The sequence below is a fragment of the Corvus hawaiiensis genome, chromosome 21 (assembly GCF_020740725.1).
Source record: "Corvus hawaiiensis isolate bCorHaw1 chromosome 21, bCorHaw1.pri.cur, whole genome shotgun sequence".
Classification (NCBI taxonomy): domain Eukaryota; kingdom Metazoa; phylum Chordata; class Aves; order Passeriformes; family Corvidae; genus Corvus; species Corvus hawaiiensis.
Genome location: NC_063233.1, coordinates 4314847 through 4341629, shown reverse-complemented (window position 1 = coordinate 4341629; position 26783 = coordinate 4314847). Strand labels below are relative to the sequence as shown.

At 52.3% G+C, this 26783-nt stretch overlaps 1 protein-coding gene across 3 annotated transcripts in view; it reads left to right on the top strand.

Moving 5' to 3' along the window:
- Positions 1-22180, top strand: part of NTNG2 (netrin G2) — a 47473-nt gene extending 25293 nt beyond the window's left edge. Inside the window, exons 4-14 of one of the 3 annotated variants that reach the window (XM_048325079.1) lie at positions 7823-7995; positions 9583-9609; positions 11504-11668; positions 13787-13855; positions 15732-15806; positions 16796-16843; positions 17544-17609; positions 18087-18161; positions 19751-19918; positions 20581-20715; positions 21029-22180. In XM_048325079.1, coding sequence (XP_048181036.1) covers positions 7823-7995; positions 9583-9609; positions 11504-11668; positions 13787-13855; positions 15732-15806; positions 16796-16843; positions 17544-17609; positions 18087-18161; positions 19751-19918; positions 20581-20715; positions 21029-21252 — 1225 coding nt within the window. In that variant the 3' untranslated portion in view covers positions 21253-22180. Of the gene's footprint in view, positions 1-7822; positions 7996-9582; positions 9610-11503; positions 11669-13786; positions 13856-15731; positions 15807-16792; positions 16844-17543; positions 17610-18086; positions 18162-19750; positions 19919-20580; positions 20716-21028 lie in introns of all 3 variants that reach the window. The other 2 variants (XM_048325078.1, XM_048325080.1) reach the window with 2 other exon arrangements.
- The last annotated feature ends 4603 nt before the right edge of the window (positions 22181-26783 follow it).

Sequence of the window (26783 nt, the reverse complement as noted above, 5' to 3'; positions counted from 1 at the left end):
CTGCTTAATTTTCTCCTCAGAGCAGCAATGAGCTCGAGCACGGGTGAATGAGCTTTCCCTGGCTGCCGGGGCTGGCGGTGAGAGCCGCTGGTTCTCCTTCCATTCCACCCTGGCTCTCTTTGGAGTAATTTCTTCCCCTTCAGAACGTCAGTCACTGCCGTGCTCAGCAGGGCACGCTCCATCACGGAGACATTAATAAGCTGTAATTGAAGTTAATGTGCCATGGCCAGGACATGTGGATCCAGTTAGGAGAAATCAGATTGAGCAGAAGTGAATCAATTTTAGGCTGATTATTAGGATTTCTCTCCTCTGTCCTGCCCTGCCCCAGTGCATGCACTGTTTGTCCATCTTGCTGGTGATGAGCTGGAGGAAGGCAGGAGGAGGGAGCATCCCTCATCACTGAGCAGCTCCATGGAACAGGGCCTCCTCTCGGGCTGCACTGAGGCCAGAGAGGCACCAACAAGATGAGGTTTCTAGTTCTGAAGCGGCATCTCCTTTACTCACTTCACCAATTGCTTTTCTCAGGGTTTTCTTAGGCTTTCCTTGGCTGCTGCTTTGCTTACACCAAAGAATTAAAGGGGAAGGCTCTTTGTGCTCCCCTGCCTCTTTCCCTGCTTTCCCCTGGCGTGTTTCATTCCATGCACAGATGCTCTTCAGGAGGATTTTCTCTCCACATGACTTGGAGAATTTGTGCCAGTGGAGCAGAACAGCTTTGGCCAGCCTGTTATCCTGGTGCCAACAGCCAGGATCAGGCACTCCAGACCTGGAAGATCAAGGCCACCCCCAAAAGCATCTCCTGCAATAAATGGAGCTGGAAATGGTCAGTGGTACCCACACACAAGGGATATATTTTTCTGCATTTGTGGTGAGTTTTGAGATGTGGAGATGATTGATGCTGAATTGCTGTTAAAGATGAATGAATTCCTGGTCACTGCCTCCTCCTCTGCCCTCCCAGCCAGCTCAGTGAAGGCAGCTCAGGGCACTTCCCCTGTGGTTGTAGCTCAGCTTGAACCAGGGGTGCCAACACAAAGCACATCCCAGCTGCCCCTGAGCTGCTGTGCCCTGGTTGGACATTCCTTCTTCTGGCTCTGTTGATGATGTTGTGAGAGATCCTCCAGCTGATCTTGACTTCTCCAGAAAAGCTGTCTTTAAATTGGAGTAAAGGTTTAGTCCGTGGAAGAGTCTCTTGTTGAGGGTCTCAGACCTTGTGTGATGGCTGGTGTCCTTGTTGAGCATCTTGCCCTGAGGAGCAGGGTGGGACCTGCACCAAAGGGGAACAGGCAGGACCTGGAGTGAATGATCTGTGAGAGCGTGGGCTTCCCCAGCTGAGCTTGCCCAACCCCAGTGCTGGAGCATCACCCCCAAAATAGCCACGGGCTCACCCAGACATCCCCCAAGAAGCAGCCCAGTGCCCCTGCAGCCCTCAGCCAGCTGATGCCCACACTTGGCAGCTTTGGGATGACCACAAAAACCAGGGCAAGCACTGCCTGTGCCCATCCCTGCTCCTTCCCCTGCAGCTCCTGGCAGACAGAACTCAGGTGCCAGGAGGGAGCAGCATCCTCGTGTCAAGGACGGCCAAGTCTGTGGCAACCGTGCGCCGTGTTCCTCGGCCCGTCCTCGCCTCCATGCTGGGCAGCCCCCGAGAGCTGGATGGCTGAGCTTCCCTGGCATTCCTCCAGGCTGGAATTAGCTTGAGTTCAAGCAAAATCTTGCTGTTGGTCATATAGTTAAATTAAGCTAACGTGCAGCAACTGTTTGCTGGAGTCCTGCAAAGGTTTCTACTCCCACTGCAGCAAGGTGGGGAGAAAACTCTCTGAGTGGAGGGAGGGAGTGAGAAAGAAACCTGGAGAGCTCCTCCCTCCCCCAGACACTGCTGACACTTTGTCGATAGCCAGAGACAGATGCCCAAGGTCCTATTACCTGCTCCTGGCTTCAGTTTGTGAAGGGTTTTATTCCCCCTCTGATTTTGTTGCCGAGTTGTGTCCGGCCCTGAGCGGATAATAGAATTTCATCGATAGACTGAGAAGGTGATGTATGTTAAAGCACTTAATATAAAGAGACTTCTACAGGAGCCCAAATTCAATTTGGCCAATGAACTCAATTGCAGGCATTATTGCATTCCAGGAGAAAGACCAAGAGCATTTATACACATTACTCTGCAAATATTTATGTTCACATATCTGTGTGATGTCCTCTTCACCCTTCCTCCCCTTCTGCTGGCCGACCCCCTAATGGGGAAGTTTGGTTTCGTGTTTGCTTTTTAAGACAGCTTTGAATATAAATAATGTTCCACCAGTCAGCAGGATCTTGACAGCTGGAGAGTGTCAACTTATTTAAAATAAATAGCCTCTCGGATGGGAACAGCCAGCTAGCGTGCTCTCCACTTTGGCATCTTTTAAATTGTCTCATCTTTGTAACCCAAACCTCAAATCATTTCGGAGGGCAGTGAGGAGGATTCCTTCCTGCTGGGAGGACTCACCCATCCCTACCACACAACCAAAAGTAAAAACCCACAAGGAAAATAACCCGCTCACAACCCTCTGACCTAACTCAGGGTTTTTTTCAGTTCTTTGGCTCTGCACAAAGCAGGGAAAGCCAGAAGTCTGTCACCGTGGTTCAAGCTGAAAAAAACAACACATTAAAATGGCTTTTCCTCTCCTTCAGCCCCTGGACCACAGCCTTGGGTAAGCTCCCAGCCCTGCTCCTGGCATGAATGAGCCATCGTTGCCTTCTTCATCCCCTTCAGCCCTGCTCCAGGACTGGCAACAGCAAACCCCTGCCAGAGCGATCTCCCAGCAAGGCAAATCCTGATATAAATGCTCTGCACAAAGGGACTGTGCTTCCATGGCCCAGCCATTAGAAGCTATTTTTACCTGCTTCCACACGCACAGATGGGCCAGAAACAATCCAAGCTCAGCACCCGTTATGCTTTGCCCAAAAGATTTGCTTCCTGCTTTTGCTGAGCTGCCAAAACAGTTGCAAAAGAGCAGGTAGAAGTGGGTAAGTGATGGCCAGGCAGCTGCCGGAGCGTGCTGCGAGCAGCGCTGAGGATGACAATAGAGAGATGGAGAAGAGTTATTCATGTTTCCCCGAGAGCCCAGATCAGTTGAAACATCGTTTTCCTTGGGGACGGAGAGGAAAGAGCTCCCTTCAAACACATCATCCCATGAGACTCATTAAAGGCTCATCAATTACAGTGAGAGCAAACAATTCAGGGGAAAGCTCTGATAAGCCTTCCTCTGGCCGGCAGTCATTAGCAGCGCTCCCGAGCCGCCTCTCCCCGGCACCAGCACCGCCAGAAAGGGAGCAGAGGGGCAAAGCCAAGCCCATGGGGGGAAAAGCAGGAGTGTGATGGCTCGGGAGCCAGCAGGAGGGGACCAGCAGTTTCCAAAGTATCCCTGTGTCCATGCAGAGCATCCTTACGGAGAGGAGTGTGCAGGCTGGGCTGGAAAGAGGCTTGCAGGGGAGGTGGTGGCCTTCTGCTGCTCCATGTCCCGGATTTTCTAAGGAGCTCAGGGCAGACAGTGTTGTCTCATAGGAACTGGGCAAGAGGCACAAGGGGATGGAGCAGCTCTCTGGGTCCCCACCCAGCAGTTCCTCCAGCCCTACCCAGCACAGCAGTGTCACTGCATCGGGCCTGGGGGGTGCCAGCACCCCAAGGCTGCCCCATCCCTGCAGGAAGGGAGAGGGATGAGGAGATGCTCTTTGCCTTTCCCTGCCTCGCTTCTCTGCTCTGCAGGTGGGGTTGAGGACAGGGAAGAGGTTGTAAAACAAGTAAGAATCCTTGGAAGGAAAACAAAGGGCTGGGATGGCTTTTAAAAATTAGTTCAAACGTCATTATTAATGAAAGCTCAGGGAAAGGGGCTGTTTTCCCACTCCCAGCACAGAGGGAGGTTTGCTGCAGGTTTGCTGCACTCACCCCCTCCCTGTGTGTGGGCATCTCCTTCCCTCACATGTGGGCTTGGCACCAGACACCTCTCCAGCAGCTCGCTGCTGTGACCTCCAGGATGCTGATGTGGAGAAATGCAGAAAAGTGTTCTTTATGGCTGGAAAAAAAAAGAAAAGAAAAAAGGAAAAAAAAAGGACACTTTCCTGTAAACTTTCCTTGGCGCTCCAAGCTCTGTGATGTTCCCTGGTGGAGGCATTGGCAGCATCAGACCACACTGCACCAGTCTGAGGGAAGCTGAACGACCTGCACTAAAATAAACTCATAAATACCCCTTTGTGCACACTGTAACATCTTGGGGCACACATTGCTCCGACCACTCCTGCTGAGAACACTGTGAGCCAGCTTCTGTTTAATGCCAAGTGCAGGGTGTAACCCACTGCCAGCCTGGTGCAGGATGGGTGTCCCTGGTGCCCGAGGGTGCTGGGGTCCTGCTGGGTGTGCTCTGGGGCTGCTCCCCATCATGGCTGACCCTCCACAGGCTCTGAATGCTCACTGAGAAACAGCACTGTCAGCACAGCCTTGACCCACGAGTCAGAGAGGAGAAACACTCCCAGCTCCTCAGATCTCCTCCATTGCCAGAGAGACCATATTGCAACCAGCAGAGTGCTGGAGCAGCCCCAGGGCTGGAGCGGGGCCGGGGCTGCCTTCTGCAGGACACAGCGCAGGTGTCTGCCCCGCTGCTGCTTTTTAAGCCTCATTGCTAAGTAGCTCCTAACCTTTCCCTTCATCCTCTCCTTCCTGCCGTGGCTGGGCGCCGAGGAGGATGAGCAGAGGCGAGCAGGACTAGCAGCTCCCACCCAGGGGACTGGGCTAATGCCATTTACTCCAGTCTCCGCCAGCTGAGTCTTGGCTGGGGAAGGATAGGCACAGACCATCAGTGAGCACGTGTCCTTGGGCTGCAGGCCCAGACAAGGAGGCTCAGAAGCCTGAGGAAGGGGTTGAAGCTGAGCCACTGAGCCCGAGCTGCAGGAAGGCTGGGATGCAAAAACCTCTGCCCAAAACAGGGCTGGCTGAGGGTGCTCGGCTTGGTTCACCATTAAATAATGCAGCCTGATTGATTGGGCTGGAAAGTGCTGTGCTGCGGGGTCAGCCTGCTGGGGTTACAGTTCCCTGCTTAGATTGATGATCCTCAAAGGTCGAATTCAGAAAGCAATTCCCTGGTAAAATTGATCCTTTGGATAACAAAACTTTTGCACAGTGGCAAAGAGTCTAGCAGTGAGAAACATCAGTGACCCGGGCACAGGCAGGCAAGGTGAACACCTGCCTCTGCTTCTTCTTGACTTAATTTTCCCTGTTTACACCAATTAGGAAGTAAGGGTCTCCCCTGGGAAGAGCAGTGCTCCATCACACCTGGCTGGGGGACATCCATGGGCTCCCATCCTGGGCAGGAGGCAGCTGTGGCTGCACCAGGAGCTGGTGCTGGGCTCTCAGCCCTCCCCAGCAGCAAGTGAGCAGCGTCTGTGTACGAGCAGACACTTCTGGCTGCCTCCTGCACACACCCGTGCCTCAGCAAGGCTGGGTCCCACTGCCTGGGGGAAGCTTTGTGGCTGGAGCCAAATTAATGGTGGACAGGTCTCGCCCTTCTGCACTGCAGCAGCTCGGAGCCAGAAGCACCCTGAAATGCCTGCTTGGCTCTTGGTGGGGGATGCCAGGAGCAAGGATGTGTTACGTGTGGAGGGTGGTGATACAGGCTGCCCCAGGCCACTGTAGGGCAGGTGGTGGCCGCTCAGGGCTTATGTCCCCACTATGACTGGTCCTTGACTCACAGGGTCAAACACTGAGCCAAGCACCACCCTCCACCTCATCCCAAACTTTTGACAAAAAAAGGGGTGTGACAGTCCCTTCCATCCTTGTACCCACTCCCCTGGGGCTCTTAAACCCCCCTTGGCTGGATGCTGCATGACAAGGCTGTGGCCTGGAGCTGCCCCATCCCCTCGCCCCCATCAGCGGAGGAGGGAGGAGAGCTGCAGCTCCCGAAGCTGTTGCTCTGTTCAGGCAGGGCCCAGAGCAGCAGTGGTGAGGCTTTGACCTGCTTTAACCCACTGTCTTGCCTGCTTTGCTCTCGTCTGCTCATTTTGAAGTGAGAGAAGGAGGCCACGCAGTGTGGAGGCTGAATAATTCAGAGCCAGGATCCGCAGCACCCCGGGGCTGGGCAGCGCCTCTGCCAAAGGGCTGGGACAGCTCAGCTGAAATCCTTCCTCACCAGAGCCAAAGAGAACCTGCAGCATCTGAAATTCAGCATCCCTCCTGGCTGTAGGTACCGGCCAAAGCCACTTCCTTCTCCTGGATGCTGGGACTCGTGGCTTACTCCCAGAGCACCAGTGCTCGGAGGCTGTTAGTGCTTTCAGCCGTGACGCGGCATCTCCAGCCCTCACCAACATACAGTTCCAAGTGGAGCATGCTGAGTGTCTGTCTCTGCTCCCCAGGCCACATTTTCTTCTTTCCTCCCTTTCAGAGGCTGCAAAATTCCCTCTTCTGCTTGGTCAGAGACAGGGCAGGGTTGTAAGATGGGGAGAGATTGTTCATCCAGCTTATGCTTAGCCTCTGAGCGGGGTTTGCTAGAATTAAGGACAGGGAGGGGAGGGAGAGGAAAAAAAAATCATACATGAGGTCAGCTTATCCAGCCATGCGTGAGGGGAGCACAGCAAAGGAGGCCTCAGCGCGTCAGGCAGGTGGCTGGGGAGCTTCTTTGGGGGCTCCAAGGGAGAGGGGGAGAGGCACCAAGAGCAGGAGGCATGCTCAGCACCAGCACCCAGACTCCCAGCTCCCAGCCTGATCCAGGCTGTTTATCCCAGAGCAGACAGAGCACGAGGAGCAGCAGGCCATGCTTCCTCTATCTTCTCTGCAGGCAGCTCATTCCCCCAGCTCCGCATCTCTTGAGCCCTGTAAAAGGAAGCACTGCCCCATCAGACTTCTCCACCCCTGCACAGAAGGCAGAGCATTACTGTTTTCTAATGCTTCTGCTTCTGAGAGTGTAAATTATTGCCCAAAGCAGGGAAAACCGTCAGGCTGTGCTAGGGATCGACTGTCTGGAATGAAATGAGATGTTTTGGTCCCTGAAGTCTCTGTCTGATGGCCTCAGCTCGGGCCCAGGAGTCACCAGAGCCACGTGTGAGTTATGGGCTCAGCCTCTGTGCTCTGCGCAAGTCACCTCCGGAGTCTGAGCAACAGGAATTATTGTGCACGGAGATAATTATTCCCTGCATACTGCACTACAGCTCATTAAAAGTTTCTTAATGTTTGCAAATTGCTGAATAGTGTTTTTAGTTGTTGCTTTCTCTGATGAGGCGGGGACTAACTGGTAGATTCTGGTGGTGGCTTGTTGTCTGTGTTATTTTGGTCACAGCAGGCTGAGGCTGTGCTGCATGTAGGGAAAAGGGTTTGTGCTGGGCAGCCTCACACCACGGGAGAAAATGCTATTGGCTTTGGCACAGTGCACAGGGGGCAAGGGCTGACAGCCATCAGGGTTAGCCCGGCTCCTCCATCCAAAAGCCCGAGGCTGCCTCCAATAAAAGCTTCCATCTGAGGTAGTCACCCAGATTCCTGTGACAGCCTGACATGTGAGTGACGCCTTCCTGGTATCTCAGCTGGAGATGCTGACTTGCCATTAAACAGTCTGTGCTCCTCAGTCGGATGGTGGGAGTGAAGTGTCTCATCTTGGACGAGAGACTGCAGATCTGCCCTGGGCGAGGAAGTGGACACTGAACCCCAGCACCAGATACCTGGGGAAAACTGCTGAGTTCAGTGAGAAGAACCTGCAGGAAGAGCAGGAAGGGGTGATCAGCCCAGCTTCAGCACATTTTCAACGCTACGCTGGGGGCAAGGAGGAGCAGCAGTAACACCTGACAGCTCTCCCCTGTCTTCTTCCTCCAGGTGTAAATGCAACCTCCACGCCAACCTGTGCACCTTCAAAGAGGGCAGCCTCCAGTGCGAGTGTGAGCACAACACCACGGGGCAGGACTGCGGCAAGTGCAAGAAGAACTTTCGCTCCAGGTCCTGGCGAGCAGGGTCCTACCTGCCTCTCCCTAACGGGTCCCCCAATGCATGTAAGTAACCTGCAGGGAGCCAGCCCTGCCTTGGGCTGCTCAACACCCACAGATGGGAGCGGGTGCTCATCTTGTCCTTCTCCAGCTCGAATCCGTGCAGGATGCTCAGCTTTCCAAAGGGAAACGGGTTCTTACCCCTGTCTTGGTACAGAGAGAAATGAAAGAGGATCTGGTTGGCTGCTGGTAGAGGAATGGTGAATCTAAATGATGGTCAAGAATGGGGAGGATGACCTTGGGCCAAGATATAACCACGGCTTCGGGGCAATGCCAGTTATTGCCCTTTGACAAAGGCGTTATTCAGCACAGCAGAGCTCTGGCTGTCGAGCAGCCCTGGGGCTCTGTGCTGGCTCTGCTCAGCTGCAGGAGTGCTGGCTGCGCTCTGGATCCCGTTGCGTGCGTGCCGGTGTTCCAGGGAAGCGCCGCGAGCTGCGGTCCCCGTGCGCAGCCCCAGCCTCCTCCAATTGCTGCTGGAACACGGCTCTGACAGCGGCGGCGGCGCGCAGGCGAGACGGAGGATGCGTTCCCACCATCCTCCGAGCAGGGAATTGGGGCAGGACACATCACAGATGGGCCGGTTCCTCTTGGGTTCCTGTCCACTCCACATTAGCAAACTTGTTTAAATGTCATGAAGCCACAGTAGCCACTCCAGCCTTTCAAGCACCAGCTTTGAGCATTACCAAAGAGAATCTTTGCTCTCCCTCCCCCCAAAGTTTTTGAAAGATTTATGTGCTTTAAGATGATCAAAGCTGAAATTCAGGCTCCGAAGGCCGTGACAGGAATGTTTTGTGTGTGCCAGGGCTGGTAGACGAGCAGGTTCTTTGAAAGGGAACGAGCTTGTCAGCTCCCACCAAGCGGCTGCATTGCTTCAAAGGAGCCTGGGAGAGTTTCTGGTGTTGACAGGCACAGACATGCTGTTCTCTCTTTTTCCCTCCCCTCCATTCCTTGTGTCTCTTCCTATTTCTCTTTCTCCTCTGCTCTTCCTTTTCCTATTCATCTCTCTTCCCATCTGTCACTCAGTCTTCTTCCTCCTCCCCACCCCAACTCTCTCCTCTGCTTCCTTCTCCCCACATCAACATCCTCTTCCTCTGCCCCAGAGGCAGATCTCTGAAGCCCTCTCCTCTTGGTAGTCCTACCTCTTCCATCACTGCTCCTGTGCTTTATGTTCACGCAGAGCTGAGACTTTCCATGATTCACCCACGTGCTACAGCAGGGAGGCCCATGGCCTTTAGTTCCCTGTTCAGACCCTACAACCTGTCCTCAGCCCAGTGCTCCTCCAAGGATGTGCTTGTCCTTTGCTGGGCTTTCACAGCAGCCCAAGGAAATGGTTAACAGAAAAAAACCCATCAGCAAGGACCACGCTGGTTTTCCTTCCCCGGGTGAAAGGCTTGAGATGCCAGGAGCCCAGACAGCGTTGTCTGGCTGTTTCTGTGCTTTGACAAAAGCAGCTTTTAAGCTGTAGCAGCAAACTGATGTGCCTGTGAGCAAGCCCCCACTAATTAGCTGCTGTTGAGTCCCATGTTGTGTGTCTGTATGATCTTCTGATGGTGTCCTGCTTCCAGTGACTGGGCTTCCTCTTGTTTTTTCCAGGTGCAGCTGCAGGCTCAGCCTCTGGCAGTAAGTAAAACCCTGAGTGAAACGCTGGCATTTAACACCTCGGTGCATGATCCTTGTGGATGCCACTAGGAAAAAAAATATGGTTATTTTCTATCCATTATCATTTTCCAGGCAATAAGTCTTCCCTAATTGTGCCTCATTTTCTGTCCTGTCAAAGAGTCTTATATTTTCTTCCTCTGACTTCAGTAGCCTCATTTTGCCTCTCCCTCTGGCATGGTTTCCCCCCGTGAGGTTCGTTAGTATAGCAGCCAGAAAGGAAATAAAAAAAGACTCTTCAAAATCACCAGTGCTCCCTGTGAACTCCCCCCTGTCCCCCCCAGTATTGCAGAATTGCTCTGAGAAGGAGCTGGGTGTGAATTATTTGGCGTAGGACCCAGGCTGGGTCACCTTGGTCTATCAATAAAAAAGCATATAGAGTGTGTGTACATCTGTATGTACACGTGTATGTATATGAACATATGTCTGTGAGGTGTCAGCAGCAAAGGCAGCAGAGCTCAGCGGGGATTTCTGCTGCAAGATTGATGGCAGGAGAGGGCTCCTTATTTAACAAAGCTGGAGGTAGTTTGATATCAAAGAGCCTGGAGTTTTAGGTAAGCAGAAGCCTGGGTTTGAGTGTTGTGGTTTGGAGTGCCCCTCCAGAAGAGACAAATCAGGGAGCTGAATGAATAATGAATTCTTTGGTTTGCAGGCAAGTGGAAAGAATTGGAGGAGGAATCGTTTCAGGGAAATGCAAATGAAATTGCAATTAAGAAAAATGCACCTAATAGAAAAGTGGAGGACAGGTTTTCCGGGTAAATGAACCATATTTAGGTTTTTAGCAGTTAAGTGCTTGAAATTTTCAAATAAAAATTAAAAGTCTCCCTCAAGTAATTTAGGATTTAAAAAAATAAATGTTTCAACAGTCCAAAATATTCTTCACCTTTCTGTTCAAAATCATTCTGATAATTTTTTTTCTTCCCGTTTACAAAGCTTGGCATCCTCAGCACTACTTTTGTTTCCCTGGAAAACGTTCCCCATCAAGATTTTCTGTGGGGCAGAAGCCAGGAGGGTGCTGGGAGTGATGTGCAGGAGGTGGACAGGAGGGATTTGTGTCCAAGGCCAGTTAAGGAGAGATTATTTAGCCCACATAGGAGACTAGAAGTGACCTAAATTAAGTATTTAAACTAGCTCAGGGCTATTATGAAATTAAGCACGATAATCTGCATGAAGCAGTGGGACAAACAAGGACAGGAGGGCAGCAGGTGTAAGTTAAGCAGGAATTTGTGTCCCAGTGTTACTCCAGTCGGGGCTGTTGTGGGGAGCAGTGGGGTGGGATCGCTCCCACCCGGCTCTGCGGGGGCTCTGCTGACCCCAAGCCATCCTAAATTTGAAGGGTGCCACTGGAAACAAACACGTGCCAATGGTCCTGGTTGGCTTTGATGGTGGCAGGCAGTCTGGTGAGGGGTGGCAGCAGGGAATGGCACTGTGCAAGGAGCACAGCTGGGCACGTAGGCACCGGGCACCGGGAGCACAGCTTGGCCTGGGGGCTCCTTGGCACCTCCCACCCGCTCCTCGCCCCATCCCTGCCCAGACATGCCTCCATTTCCCCTTTTCAGCTTAATTGGCAATTAGTTTATGATCGAGCTGTAAGTATTTAAGCCAATATCTGCACCAACAGAGTAAGCTGATACAGCCCCAGCCTGCAGCCCCTGCTCTCACACACACATGCCCTCGCTGCGTGCAGCGTCACCGAGCCGCCGTCGCCTTAATCCTGCCAGTGCCCCAGTTGTGACTGTGCTGAGAAATCAGTCACCAGTTCAGCCCAGCAGCAGCAGCCTCACGGGTGTGCAGGCTGGCATGGAAACCCTCCATTCCCCCCAGTAAGTGCCTCCCAACTCTTCTCTTTGCTTGTCAGCGTACGAGCGACCGCAGCGAGCAAACACGGCAAAAACCACCACTGCAAAAACCACCACCGCAAAAACCACCACCGCAAAAACCACCACCACCACCACCTCAACCACCACCACAACCACCACCACTACCAGCAGCACCCCCCTACCAGCCACCACCAGCCAGCCAGGTGGGTGCCATGCTCCCTGCCCCGCTCTGAAGCCAGGACTCTGTTCCCAGGCTCCTCTTTCAGTTGCTTCCCACGGGGCTGCTGTGTTGGCAGCTGTGGGTCTCTGCTCTGTAGGATGATAAAGGGACATGGATAAAAATCACCCTGACTTGGTTCGCTTCCCCCAGCCTCCAGGAAGCCCTGGTTTGCTGTTGTCTCTGGCACAGCTGCCAGAGATGCTCTCACAGCTCCATGACAAGGCAGAGCAGGAAAGCAATGAAGACTTTACTGATCTGTAATAAATTTAAACCACATCTTTCTCTGGAAGGAGAGGGGAATTGAACCCCATCCTGCTCTATCCCTGACCTCCTGCCACTTGCCACCAGACTCAGAGCAGCCCACAGGCTTTGCTCTGTCCTTGCTGGTTGTCCCAATCCCGCACCAAGTCCCTGTGGCCAAACTCATGGATGTAATGCAGGTGCAGTTTTCCTAGGGCAGAACTCCAACATTCCCCAGGTGGCCGCTGTCCAAGCAGCCCGGGAGCGTGCAGGGCTGGAGCTCACACACGCGCCAGAAACATCCTTTCCTAATTTCTGAAATCACCCTGTGGAGGAAAACTTTTGTCCTTCTTCTGGGGGTTCCTCCCTCCCTCCCCCTGTGAACAAGGAGACAGTGTTTTTCCTTGTCTTTTGGAAATGAGCAGATAAAACTTAACAGCAGGACATTTTTTTAAGCTGCTCATGGGGGAATTAGACACGCATTCCTCCCTTTGCCATGCTTTCAGGGCCTGATATTTCCCAGGAGGACGTTTTACACCCACAGCATGTTAGTAACAGTCTGTCTGGGGGAGCTGCCAGAAGCCAGTCAAAGGGATGAGGAAACTTGATTGCATGTTTATGCAAATATAGATATATTCATGGAAGTACCCTGCTTGAGGAGTTAATCAGGGAGCCGAGGGTTTAGGTGCAACTTCCACAGAGTTGGAGTGACCCTGGAAAAAGAGCGCAAGGCTCAGCTCTGTTAGGAAGAGCTCCTCACCCAGACCTAAGCTGTACCTGTGCAGGAGGAGGTTCATCCACCCCCCAGCCTGGAGCTCACACCATCCCCACAGCCCCAGCAGGGCCAGGTGATCACAGCTGCATCCACACCATGCGCTTGGGGCCATCTGATTTTTATCCATGCTCAACTGTAGTGACATTTTAGGGCTATTTTTTTTGCTGTGTTCATGTGGGTAGCTGCTTGGTGTGTCTCTTGTACGATTTGCAGTGTTCTGTGGCACCTCTGGCACAGGCAGGACAGTGTCTCTATGGGGTTGGGGTGCTGGGGGTAACCTCTCCTGCCAGGCTGCTCTGAGGGACCTGAGAGACATCACGCACCTCAGGGTTTATTCCTCCTCCAAAACCTGCTTCCTGGGCAGAGAAAATGTTTTCCTAACGCTTTCATTAACTGATGGCAAGGGACAAAATTAATAAATTGCAGCCCAGCTGCCAGATCCTTGGCTTGATACAGCCAGGCCTGAGCTCCGAGCTCCTCACCCCCATCCAGATCCCCATCTGTGCTTCTCCAGAGCCAGGTCCCACCCCAGGATGGTGTGCCTGGGAGTGGTGACAGTCCCTGGAGGGGCTGCTCCACAGAAGAGGGTAGCCAGGACCACCCAGCAGCTCAAGGACCTGCTCTTACCTGGGCAGCATGAGGGGTTTGATGCCAAAGGTCCACTGTGTGCCCTTGACCAGCAAGAGAGAATCAAGGCACAGCTTAATTCTGATCTCCTTTTGGCCTGAGATGTTCCTCCTTCTCTGTGGAAAACATAAAGTGTTTCTTTAAATCCATGACATCCCCAAGAAGCTGCAGATCTAATTCACCTGGGCCTCAAGGGAGACACCTTGTGAAAGGGGTGACCCCCTGAGCTCCTGGTAGGACATATTTGCAGGAGGTGACCCCCAAGCAGGCTCAGAATCCCAAAGTGAGATACTCTGTTGTAACCCCCTTCTGAATTTTAGAAGCATTAAAAATCCCTCCTTGCTTTAAAGCCTGACATTTAAACCAGTGCTGCCAGAGCCCTGTCCCATCCCCACGCTGTTTCACCCTCTAATTGACACACTGTCTTCTGCCCTCTGAATTTCTGCTTCCCACCATAAGCAAGCATCATCAGACCAGCCTCTGAGTTTGCCTCCTCTGTGCCCGTGACAGAAACACAGAAAAAATCAGGTATTTAAAGCCAGCCCGACGTGTTTTTCCCTTCTCCCCGGTGCCTCCGCACACCAGTGGGTAGCAGCACGGCAGAAGCAGCGTGGCACGTAGGCTAGAGAAGTAGATTAGATTTGGGTTGTCTCTGGGTTCCATGGAGCTGCTAGACATCTGCTTCCTTTGGCTGCTCGTGGTGTTCTCCGTGGTCAAGGTGGAGCTGTGGTCGTGCTCGTAGGATGCTTTTTGTGCCCAGTCGTGCGGCGAGAAGGGAGAGAGGGATGAGTTCATGGGCAAGGGCTGTGGTCTGAAGGCAGTGGAAGCTGCCAAAACGGGTGGAAGGAAAAGAAATCGCAGAGTTACCCTTAGGAGGATGAATTAAGTGCTATTCTCCTTTGCCTTCTGCAGTTCTGTTATTTCAAAACCTTCCTTGAAGCCTGTCAGCTTCTTCCTTGCCATTTGTTATATTTTTCCCCATGTTCAAAACAAGCAAAAAAGCCCCAACTTTTCTTTTTTTTTTTTCCTGCTGCAATTTTTCTCCCTTTAGTTCATGGCAGTCTCAGCAGTGCCAGTTCACCTCTGGGAAAAACAGGACCAGCCTCAGCCCTGCTGGGTGGTCACGAACTCCAGCAGAAAGTGAACACTGACAGCCTGGCTTTGGGGAGGTCCTGCAGGAAGGGATCCCATGTTTATGTTTTGAGAAGGACTTTTCCAGGCTTCTCCAGTGCTGTTTTCCCCAATGGTTTTTGCTATGAAATATGACTTCTTGGTTCCATTTATTCCACTTCCTCAGAAGCCCACCAGAACAGCAATTCCATCAGAGCCACCCATCGTTTCCCATTTTTATGAAGTGGGTCTGGGGCAAAACGTGTTTCTCTCCCCCTCCCAAAATGTAAAACTGTCCATTATGGCCCAGAGCTACAAAGGGAAAGGTTCTCAGGATAATGAGCATTAATAATTTTCTTGGCTCTGTAAATGCGATTGAGTGGAGGTGTATGTGAATGACTAAAAAGCAAAATGCCTCCAGGGCTGTTTTTTATTGTGACTCTAATTAAACCCTTGCCAATTTGCACAGGGATTTTTTCATATTCTCTTTAACACCGTATTAATATCAATTGGTTTCCATTTTCCAGCTGAAAAGGACAATGTCTATCACCTTCTCTTAGAGCTTGTCATTAAAAAAATAATCTTTTTTTTTTTTTTCTTTTTTATTCTGTATTGTTTATCATCCCCTTGACGAGGCTGGGAAATCACATTTCTCTCCTACTCGGGTTTGTCCTTTGAAACTTGGCAAGGATCAAGAGATTTTTTTTTTTCCTCCTCCTCCTTATGTTACCCAACTGGAGCTTGAAATTAATAATATGGCTTTTAAAATTCTTAGTCCCTGGTTTGTTTTCTAGCAAACCTGAAGATTGTTACCAATACTGAGGAGCCGGGGAGGGGGATGGAGCCAGTGGGGGTGAGGGTTTGCAGGGAAACCAAACAAGTGAGCTATAGAATTTCTTGCTGGTTCAACTTCTCTGCGGTGGTTGGAAATTCTTTAATTTGTATTTCTGAGGGAAAAGAGCAGAGCCTGAAGGAGGGCCTGGAAGCTGGGATTGGAAACCAGGGCTTGGTGCCTCCATCCCAGGATACCTGGGCTGTTTTTCAGCTGTTCCTTCAAAGCAGAGGGGTGCAGGGTGGTGGCTCAGATCCTGCTGCAAACACAGGAGCAAACCCCTGTGTGCTGAGCTGCCCCTCACAATCCAAGGGCTCCCCAGCCCTTCTAGTGCCTAAGGACCTCCGTGGCACAGGGCTGGGTGTTGGATTTGGGGCTCTGACTCCCTGTGGGAATGCTGCAGGGCTCCTCATGGGATACCAGCTCCCCCAGTAACACAATTTTCCCTTTGATCACTGCAAGACTACCCCAGCTTGTCGGCAGCTGCCCCACTGCAGGTGGGCTCTCCCCTGGCCAAGACTGGCCCAGGAGCACAAGGTAGGTGCCACGTGGCTGAGCTGGGTCCTGCCAGTGAGAACCAGCTCAGAGAATGCTTTAGTTTCTAGCTCTGGATCTGTGTTTTCCATGCCTTTCTCCTCCTCCGCCTGGGAAAAAGCTCGGGGCCTGTCTGTGCCCTGCACACAGCTGGGAATCCGGTGAGGCTGGATTGAGCCTCAGGGTTTAGATGAGGGTGGTGAGTGGTAGAAGGGACTGTTCACAGCTTGCTCCTAGGGTGAATGGAGAGGATCATGGAAATGCTGTCACCTCCCGAGGATGGAGCCTGTTTGTAGAGCAGAATTACCCTGTGAGTGGATAGGCCTGTGTCCTTTAGAGCACAGATCCTTCTAATGCATCTCCTTGTTCAGGTCTCCTGTGTGACTGCCTGAGGTACTCCAGGTGGGAGCCTTGGGAGGTTTCTCTCTGGCTGTTGAGGCTGAAGCTTCTCCTCCTCAGGGTTCCCACCACACACACGCTTTGGTGGCTGCCTCTGGCGCTCAGCTCCTGTTTCCCACCCAAGATTCCTGTAGCTCGCTCCAGCCGTAGACTTTAGCATCCCTCCCGTGCAGATCACCACATCCTGGGGCTGTCTGGCCTCACAGAGAGGCAAAGCTGCCTTTGATGCAGCTACACCAAGGGGCCAGGTGTGCTGACATCCTGACAGTGCTTTGCAGATTTGGCTTCTCCATGCCTGGGCAATGACAGGACCATGTGCCAACACTCAGCCACCCGGCAGCTCCCACACCTTCCCCTTAGGAATATTTTTCCTGCCTCTCTTCACACTTCTAGATGCTAATTTTCAGGAGACTTTGTCTCTCCTTCCTGCTTCAGCATATCCTCAACCAGATACAGCTCTGCTGACCCAGCCTAGACACCTGCCTAGAGCTTCCAGTGTCCCTTTGCCACCTTTTTAAGCAGCCCGGGGGGAGTCTGTTTTAAATCTGATGTTCTCTCTGATGCCACCTGTGATGACCCACCAAACACAGCAGCCCTTGGACAGAAGCCAAAGCCACCAGACCCTCCTGAGAACATGCGAGGTAAGGCCAGGCCTGTCCCCAAGGCTGGGACAGGGCAGGTTTCTGCCTTGGTGCCACAGGCCAGGACAACCCACCTGCCCTCAGCACAACCCACCATCGCACAATCTCCTACTCAGAGGGTCCAGCTCAGCTCAGCTCGCTCATCCCGCCCCAGGGAGGTCTTTTTGGAGATGTTTGGGGTCAAGGAAAGCCATGGAGACCAGCAGGGCCCTGGTACCACTGCAGCCTCAGGGGTGGTGTTGGAAGCAGGAGTGGGCGCACTCTGACCATGGCTGAGCCCATGGGGAGCATGGCCACCTCCTGCCATCACTGTCACTGTGAGGCTGTGACCAACACAGGAGGCTGGAGCTGGCAATGCCCACCCAGGGTCTCCCTGAGCACCACAGCACTTGCAAGGGCTTGAGCTTCACAAAAAAAACAACAGAACCAGAATCCATTTCCAAACACCCTGTGGGACCTCAGTGCTGCTCAACCTTGCCCCTCACTGGGCTCACCAAAGCCCAAAACCTCCCAAGGCTCAATGGCCTTCACCCTCAGTGCTGGGTCATTCTGTGTGAGACAGAGACAGCACAACCCCCAGGGAGCCCCGTTCCCGCCGGGACAGCCCTTTACCCTGAGGAGACATAGGAAACATGGCCCTGGGCTGGCCTGGGAGGCCCCTCCCCAGCACATCTCTAAGACCTGTTTTATCCTGGTGTAGCGGCTCCGAAGAGCAAAGCAGGGCGCACAGCACACTCTGCAGGCAAGAAGCACGGCAAAAAGACAGGTACGTGCTGCTGGGGACAGGCCAGGCTGGAGCAGCACCTGCTCTGCACGACCCTGTAGCAACTCCTGCCAGGTGCCACCTCCGTAGCGCTTGTCCTCCTCGCAGATTTTTGGCTGCCAGCTGGCGTGACCTCCATCAGCCCGAACCCATGGCCTGTAGACGTGGTTTGTAAGTTGTAGATCCTTATCCCAAACAACCCAAACCACGCCACCAAACCCTAATCAAGGGGGCACGTGGGTGAGTTGCTCCTCCCAGCTCTGCAGTAGTGTTGTGCATTGAGTTTTTCGTGCATTGAGTTTTTCATGCATCAGACTTTGAGGAGGGGAGGGGAAGAGGAGAAATGTAGCAGCTCCCAGCTGTCTGGTGCAGAAATAGATGCCAGCACAGTGCTCTTGGCTCGGCATTGTTCTCGTGGCAGGGGAGGACACGGGGTGGTGCTGAGCAGTGAGAAAAAGCCTGTCTCTGATTTTTCTCAAGCATCCTCAAAGAGCTCAAAACTCATCCGGCTCAAACCAAACTCTGGCCCAGTGGCTCCCATTGAAACGTACAAAGGTAAGTGGAGGGAGGGCGGCACTCCAGGGCTCCCTGACCTCGCTCAGGTGAGGTGGTCCTGCAGACTCCGACACGGAGAAGGTGGGGAGGGTCTGTCCGAGTCGTGGTTAGCTGTTAGCTGTGTGTAGCAGTGCTTCCCGAGTCTGAAACACTGCTTGGGAATTGCAGCAGGCAGTATTTGAGCTGAAATTCTTTGGATGTCAAGTTGATGAGGCTGAAGTTCTTTCACAGGGGGTCAGGATTACAAGACACTCTCAGCTCCTCCTCAGGCAGCTGTGAACCGTGGGGAAACCTCTGCCCTGCTCCATCTTCCCTGGTCATCATGTCATTGATCACATCTCCTCCTCCAGCTGCATGTGCATGCCAACCCACACCCTTCCCTGCCACCCCTCTGCCATCCTTGAATGTTTAATGTCCTGCTTGGAACAAAGCCCCAGCTCCAAACCTCTCTCCAAAGGCTCTGAAAGCTCAGACCTGGCTGAGAATTTCTGCTCATGTTATCCCCTGCCCTTGCTGGCTGGGAACCTCCTGACCAGGCCAGCTGGGCCACAAGTCACCTCCTTCTCTCCAGAGTTGCACATATCAGTACATAAACACATTTACATATAAACTCCCAGTAAGATCCAGCACTGCAAGGTTATCACCATCCCTAGTCATGGTAATAAAAAGCAAGCACAAGAAGCACATAATCCAATCCCCCTGACTACAAATTCACCCACAGATGGTTGTTTTCTAACACGTGCCCACAGCTGAGAGAGGTCAGCCCTGGGGACAGGAGCACTTGGCCAAGTGATAGTGGCATGTCCCACCCCATCAGCAGCCTTTGCAGGCTGTGCTGTTCCAGGCAAGCCCTGGTTCAAACCTTCACACACCCGTCCACCAGCTGTTGAAAGATCCCACAAAAGCCACGTTACCTTGCATAGACTTATTTTAAACATTTAACCTGAGAGGCACCACCCTTCACAACAGGAATGGGCCTGCTGAGAAGGGACACAGAGGGGAAAAAGAGAGGCTGTGAGGTTTTACCTGGACACGCAGCAGCTTCATCTCCACTTAAGCAGCCTCTGCCAGCCCCATCCCACGGGCCACTCCCCTCTGTGCCCCAGAGAGGCAGAGCCTTTGCCAGGGCTCTGCACCCCAGCCCAGCTCCTCACAGGTCCTGCAGCCTCCCCAGAACCAAACCCCGGCACAAGGCTCTGCTCATTAACAAGGCAGCTCTGTAATTACCACCTGACTCCCCTCCACTGCCTGCTCCCATGATTATGCACTTTCTGAAAGAGATTATGTCCTGGGATTGCAAGGGGCTGGCTCCTGCCTGTCCACACCCCAAGATTACAGGGACCCTGACCCTGCTCTGCTCTCTGAGCGATGATTTCCAGCCCTATCCCCCCGTGGTGGTGGAGAACTGTGTGCACTCCTCCTGCCCAGCACACCCCAGCCCTATGCTGGCAGTGGCCACAGCATTCCCACAGCATTCCTACAGCATTCCCCCAGGCAGGACTCTCCTCCACAGCAGCTCCTCTCCTCCTCCCAGCGGAGGGAAGGTGCTCCAGGCCCGTGTCCCAGCTCTCTCCTCCTCTCCTCCGCAGACTGCGAGTGCTACGGCCACTCCAACCGCTGCAGCTACATCGACTTCCTGAACGTGGTGACCTGCGTGAGCTGCAAGCACAACACGCGGGGCCAGCACTGCCAGCACTGCCGCCTGGGCTTCTACCGCAACAGCTCGGCCGAGCTGGACGATGAGAATGTCTGCATAGGTGAGCACCCGGGGTGGGTCCTCACTCTGTGGGTGGGCTTCATTCAGCCCCTCTCTGGAGGGTGTTTGCCCCACATGCATGCTCTGCAAGGATGGCAGCTGGTACGGTCACTGCAGCCTGCCAAGGCACCTCTTACCTGACAATAAAGCCTATATAATATCATAGAATCACAGGACAGTTTGGGTTGGAAACTATCTCTAACCTCTTGCCATGGGCAGAGACACCTTCCACTATGCCAGGTTGCTCCAAGCCCCGTCCAGCCTGGCCTTGGACACTGCCAGGGATCCAGGGGCAGCCACAGCTGCTCCGGGGCTAACCGTGCCAGGGCCTCCCCACCCTCACAGTAGAATACCTTTCTGACTGGATTCAGATGCCTTGCTCAGCCAGGAGGGGCTCAGCTCCAAAGAGGAGTGGCCTTTGTACCCATGGCCATTTGCACTGTCAGGGCCTCTCAGGCCACCACATCCTCCCAGCCCCTTGGTCTCTAAGCTCTCTTCCACAGCACATCTCCAGACTTTTCCAAAGTCCCCAGCCCCTCGGTCTCTAAGCTCTCTTCCACAGCACATCTCCAGACTTTTCCAAAGTCCCCAGCCCCTCCCGCAGGGAGCTGCATGCACGGACCCCGAGGCAGGACAGGCTGTGACCTCCCTGTCTTTGGCCAGAATGTAACTGCAACCAGATCGGCTCCATGCACGACCGCTGCAACGAGACCGGCTACTGTGAGTGCAAGGAAGGTGCCACGGGGCCCAAGTGCGACGACTGCCTGCCCAACTACTACTGGAGACAGGGCTGCTTCCGTGAGTACCCGACTGCAGGGCCACAGGGAGCTGTGAGATCGCTCCAAACAGGAGCAGGATCTCCAGCACTGTTGGCTCGGGTGCCCCATGATGCTCGTGGTGCAGGGTGAGCAGATCCCGGCCATTCCTCCCAAATCCAAAATGACTTGATAGCTTTGCCCATGGAGTTTGCACCCCTCCACTGCATTCTGCTGACCTTGGAACTGCTCTCTAGCACTGGGAGGGCTGGATAATTTAACTCCTAAGAGCTAAAATCTAGTTGCTGTTGCAACCAAGGGGTGTAACACCCACATCCCTCTCTCTCACCCTGCAGCCAATGTCTGCGATGACGAGCTCCTGCTCTGCCAGAACGGTGGCACCTGCTACCAGAACCAGCGCTGCATCTGCCCCGTGGGCTTCAAGGGGGTCCTGTGCCAGCAGTCCAGGTGTGAAGTGGACAAAAAGGACTGTGACGGTGCTCTCGGTGCTGGCTGCAGCCTGGCCACCGTGGCCCTGGGGGTGCTCGCCCTGCAGCTGCGAGGCTGGGTGGACCTCTGAGGCCGCAGAGGGAGCCCAGCCCGGGCGCGTCACCCGAGGGACCTGGGGACACCGAGGTGACGAGTGGCCGTCCCCACAGCCTCCTCCGCCTTCCTTCACGCTAGGACTTGCACAACGTCTTTCGGTCCACTTTCCAAGCAGAGAGGTACGCAGGGAGCCCGGGGCTGGCTCGTGCCCGCGGAGCCAGCCCGGTGTCCCAGCGCGGAGCCGGGGCCGGGCGGTGACATGGGGACCGCACAGCCTGTGCCGGGACACGGCCCGTCCGTCCTCCCTGCGCACAGTGACTCTGTCCTGCTCCGCACAGGGCGGCCCGGGGCCGCCGGGGCCCTGGGCAAACAGTGCCCCGATCCAAGGGATGTTTTTTTTATTATTACTTTATTTACTTTGGTATAGGCTGGGGTGTTCTTTTTATTTTCCCTCCTCTTAGCGTCCTGTTTTGGAAAAGCCTGTCATGACAACTCCAGAGCCCCACCACACACCAGGCAGGGGATGGGGAGGGAGGGGAGAGGGGACTCTGGTCCATCCCTGCTGCATAGTCCCGCATCCCACCATGGGCCTGGCCACGCACATACTGTTGCCTACGACTGTAGTTGCTGCATTGATTTTGTATTTTCATGGCTGGGTTTTGTTTTCTTGCACTTACGGAGAACACAGGGGCCATGAGGCACTTGGAACGTGAGGAGTGCAGTGTCTTATCCACACATGTCCGTATGGTGTACGGGTCAAATACTTCTTTTGGTAGAGACTTATTTTTGTTTGGATTAAATGTTATAACAGAACCACGACCTAAAGGGACATTTTGCCATGAGCATTTGATTCTGGTGTATTCTCCTCCAGTAAAGCAACTATTAATGGCTGCTTGATCACCACGTTTTCCTTTCTGTGTGCACAGTTAATTACAGGTAAAGACTTATTTTTTGATTCATAATGTCCTCTTGTGTTTTCTGAGTCACTACCAAGGTGCACCACATGGTGAGGGAGAGGGGAGGGAGAGAGAGGTTGCCTCATCACTGAGAGCTGTTAATTATTTCTCCTAATTACTTTGCTGAGCCTAGGTTAGACTTCTAACTGTAGACAATGAGCAAAGTCTGAGTGATATATTAAGCACTGGTCCTGTGTGAAAAGGCCATTTCCAAATGAGCCTGCAGCAGGAAAAGGCTGGCCAGTGCAGGGATGCTTCTCCAGGGGGACCTCAGCTGTCTCAACCCCACTGCAGCCCCCCATGCCTCCAGCTGGTGCCATGATGCACCTTTGCAGAAAATGCTGTATTTTTAAGCAGCCACAGCCAGTGTTCTTAGGCAGCAATATAGAGCTCAGAGGGATTATATGAACTCATTAAGGCTCATCAACGTGTTCCTGTCTGAGGAGGCATTCACAGTCAAGCACATAAATGAAGGCAGGAGAAACCAGAGACAAGAAAAGAGGTAACTCAGATTAACAGGAATGTCATGAACACAAGAGCTCTAGTGTTGTCATTTCCAAATACTTACCAAGCCAGGAGATGATTGAGTGAAGGATTAGAAGATGGGGGATGCCCCCAACTCCGGCTTGTTCAGTTCTGGGCTGGTTTCTTTGACAGGTGAGAAGCCTTGGTCCAAGTCCCAGCTCCATGACACTCCTTGGGCCAGCCCAGGAGCCCCACACAATCCAGGCTTCAGCCTCCACTGGCATTTCCAGGCCTGGTGTCCTTGCCTGAGTGGAGCTCTTCTCTGAGAGCTTCTCTGTCAGCATCTGCTCTGTTCCAACACCTTCTCTCGGTGGCCCTGTCCCTGCAGCCCATCCTGCTCAGGGCCCCTGTGCCAGGAGCAGCCCGTGTTTCAAAAGGGCAAGAACCTGCAGCATCTTCCAGCCCTAACTCTGGATACTGAGCACTCAACCAGTGCCACCAAAACCCAGCCACCACCACGGAGAGGGGACAGCGAGACAGACTGTGCTTTGGAAAAGGAGAGAAAACCACAAGTGAAGGTGCAGGATGGATATTGTCACTTCAAAGAGCAGCACACAATCTGAGCAGGATTTAACATCACAGAGGCAGAGCACAGGGCTTAGTTAACCCACCATAAAATAAGAGAGGGTTCAACTCACCCTGATTTGATCCTTGAGGAAGCAGGCTGGCCCCAGCATTGCCTCCCTGGCTTCAGCACAGTCGCTTGCCCTCTGTTGGTATCGACACTCACTCTTTTCTTTGTACTTTCTGACTGCAACAGACCTTAAATCCTCATATGTTACTGTTTTACAAGTAATAGCAAAGACTGTAACAAGATCAAGATCTCTAATGGCACTTCTGGAGGGTGAAGCAACATTCTCCTTTCCCTGCACGACTGTTTTTCTCTAGAATATTAGATTAAGCAACAGAAAATTTACTACTTCATAAAGCCAGACAAACTCTACACCCAGTGGATTCCCTGCAAATACACACTTTTATTGCAGGAACATGCCAAGCAGCAGCACCGAATTCCTGTAGAAAGTAACCTCAGAAAAGCACAACAGAGCTCAGACCAGTCCAGGAATAAAGGCTGCTGAAAACTACACTCGGCCTTTCTGGGTTTGGGGATTTGCTCTCGGTTGGGTGTTGGCTGTTTGGCTTTGGGGTTTTGGAGTCATAGAATAGTCCAGCGTAGAAGTTGGAATCACAGAGTGCAAGCCACTGCAAGGCAGAAAAGAAAACCTCTCACACAAAACTTAAACTCGGTATTCAAAAAAACAATTTAAAGCTTCTGAAAGCTTCAGTGCTGAAGACCTGTCAAGTGCAGACATCTGTTAGCACAAAGAGAATGGAGCATTATTGAAATAACACAGAGAAACCATCACTGCAAGTACCCACAGATCCCAAAGTTCATCTTCTTTAAAACAGAAACATTTGTGCATCAGTTAATGCTTTCAAATGGGAGAAGCTGTCCAATGAGCTTGACACTTTAATTGGGGAAAGGTTAACCAAAAGATACTTCTCTTTCTGGGAAAAGCCACTTATGCTCTTTCAAGAGGTTCCATGTACATCTTGTCACCAGCATTTGGTTAGTTTGAAAAAGTTTTTAAATTACACTTCTGTCTGCAGAAAGTGACCTCTCCAAACAGCACAAGTAGAGCTTTTGATTCTTCTTGTTTACATCAAATGCAACTCTGATTTTAACGATTGAGAGTTCTGACAAATTTAAATAACCAAAAGCCCCAAGGCAACAAAAACCTTCCTGATGCACATTTGCTCACTTGCCAGGTAAAATGTTGAACCTACAGTTCCTGGGAGCTGGAAAGCAGGAGGGGGAAAAGAATTCCATTGGCAGTTCCCAGGTATGTTATTTTTTTAAAGGTGAGGCAGCAGACATCTCATCTGCAAGTGATTTGTAAGGAGCCCTGCAGAGGCGGGAGGAGCGAGAGAACCAACACTTTTTAGTGGGAATAAAATGGTCTCACGGCCCTGTTCTGCTCTGTAATTGGCTTTCATGAGAAGCCTCAAATGTAAATAAAACAAAGTATAAAGGAGGAGCTGAGTGCTCTTGCTCAGAAATGAGAGCAGAGCTGGGTTTTGAAGAGCTGTGTAGCCACATCTTCTCAGCCCTTCTGGCAGGGAGCTGGAGAGTTTGGCCACAATCACACAGAAAATGGCTAAAAAATCACACCCTGATTTGAGATGCAGAGAAAAGCTGCAGACCCTCCTGAAGGCTCCTCTGGCATTTCAATTCTCGAGGTGTTGTAACAAGTTTCACTGCAGGGTGAAACGTGTGAGGAAAGCCTAAACCCACCCACTTTCACCACATAAATGCCTTTTCTCCTGGCCAGGAACAATGCCAGGCTCCAAAAGCTCCATCCTGACCCCTCTGTGTCACTCCAGGGGTTAAAATAGAGGGGAAACTCATGGGGTTTCTCTTTAGCAAAGGGAGTTCTTGCTTCATGTGACACTGAAATCAGTGGCAACATTGCACAGCTGCACCAGGCTACAAAACCAGGTTTTCTACCTTTTCCCAATACCAGATGTAATGTGCTCTAAAACCACCTTCATTTCCATCACGCTTTTCCTGGGAGTTGGTGGCAGATTAGCCAAGGGCTGAGCAGACAGGCACATATGGCCAGGAGGTCTCATGTTGGTGATATTCGATGTACAAGGCTGCTTAGCTTACATTTATTTGCACTAAAGAATAAGGCAGTGGGCTCCGTTCCAAGCAGCTTAAAAAGACAGGAAAGGAGACCCGTTGTGGCAAGAGACTGTATTATATCATTAATATTATAAATTCCATTTACAATCCAGCAGTCATTTCATCCATCATTTATTCATGCACAATGGAGAGAGCATCTTGCATTTTTGGGACCGTGGTTCTGCTCATCCACGGGATTGCTGTGAATGAACAGCCCAGCTCCAGCTTTGGCTACTCTGGTCTGTCCCTTCTCACCATGCAGAGACTGCCAAAGAGCAAAAGTCAGCTCTAGCATTACTGGGGTTCCATGGTATTTTTCAGATGTTGACTGGGAATGTTGTTTAGCCCAAACTAATGTATTTAGTCACAAGTTCTGTGTTGCTCTGGAAGCCCAGGCTGCTCCGTGCTTCCCCCACATGAGTATAGCTGGGGTGGGAGCTATTCCCATTCCATGGATTAGCACGGGGAGAAGTGCCTTGCCAGCCTGCACACCTTTCTCCCAGCTCCTGTGCCACCACTCATTAGAGCCAGCTGCTAATTAGCTGCTGCACTTGGCTGCTCCAGGAGACAGCACTGTAATGGTCCCACCAGCTCTGGGAGTATGAATGGACAGACTGGGAGGAACGAGAGGCTGATGTCCTGGCGTAACTCTTGTGAAAGTCAAGCACAATCCAGTGGCATCTCCAGCTCTCAGCACCCCTCAGCCCCATCCACCAAGGAGCCAACACCTCCCTCCTGCACTTCCCAGAGGGGATAATGCTCCTGGAAAACTGCTGGTTTCCCTCTGGTGCCCCACAGACAGCCCAGGAACAGCTGGGAAGGCAGCACAGCACAGGGACCCAGAGCTAAGGAACATGGCCTTGCTCTAACATCACCATGACTGGGGGTAATGACATGGAAACAATTACAGCAAACCTTAAAGGAAAAAGGAACTACCACAATTATCCTCACCCTTTACTGCAAAGCCTATTTCGTGTACAAAGAAAAAAATAAGAAAACCTCTACACTCTGAAAACCCTGAACAAAACAGAGTCCAGCACTTAGAAGAGACTTTCCCTCCTTCCCAAGAACACAGAGGCAACTGGCTTTGCACTGAGCATTAAGCTGCCAAGCTTGGAAGCAGCATGGAAGCCTCTGTATAAAAACCTGGATACTGCTGCTGCCCAAGGGTTTTGGCACAACCTCCAATAAAGTCGTTTACATAAAGTTGTGTTGAATATGTTTCTGTACTGACTTTTCCAACTTTAACACTCAGTAACCACCAAAAGGCCTCCTCCAAGGGCCACCAGCTCTGAGGAATTATAAATTACTACAGCAAGTCTCTACTCACAGCTTGCACACTGACTGCCCATCACTACTCAGCACTTTGTACACACAACAGGAACAGCAGAGAATTTATGA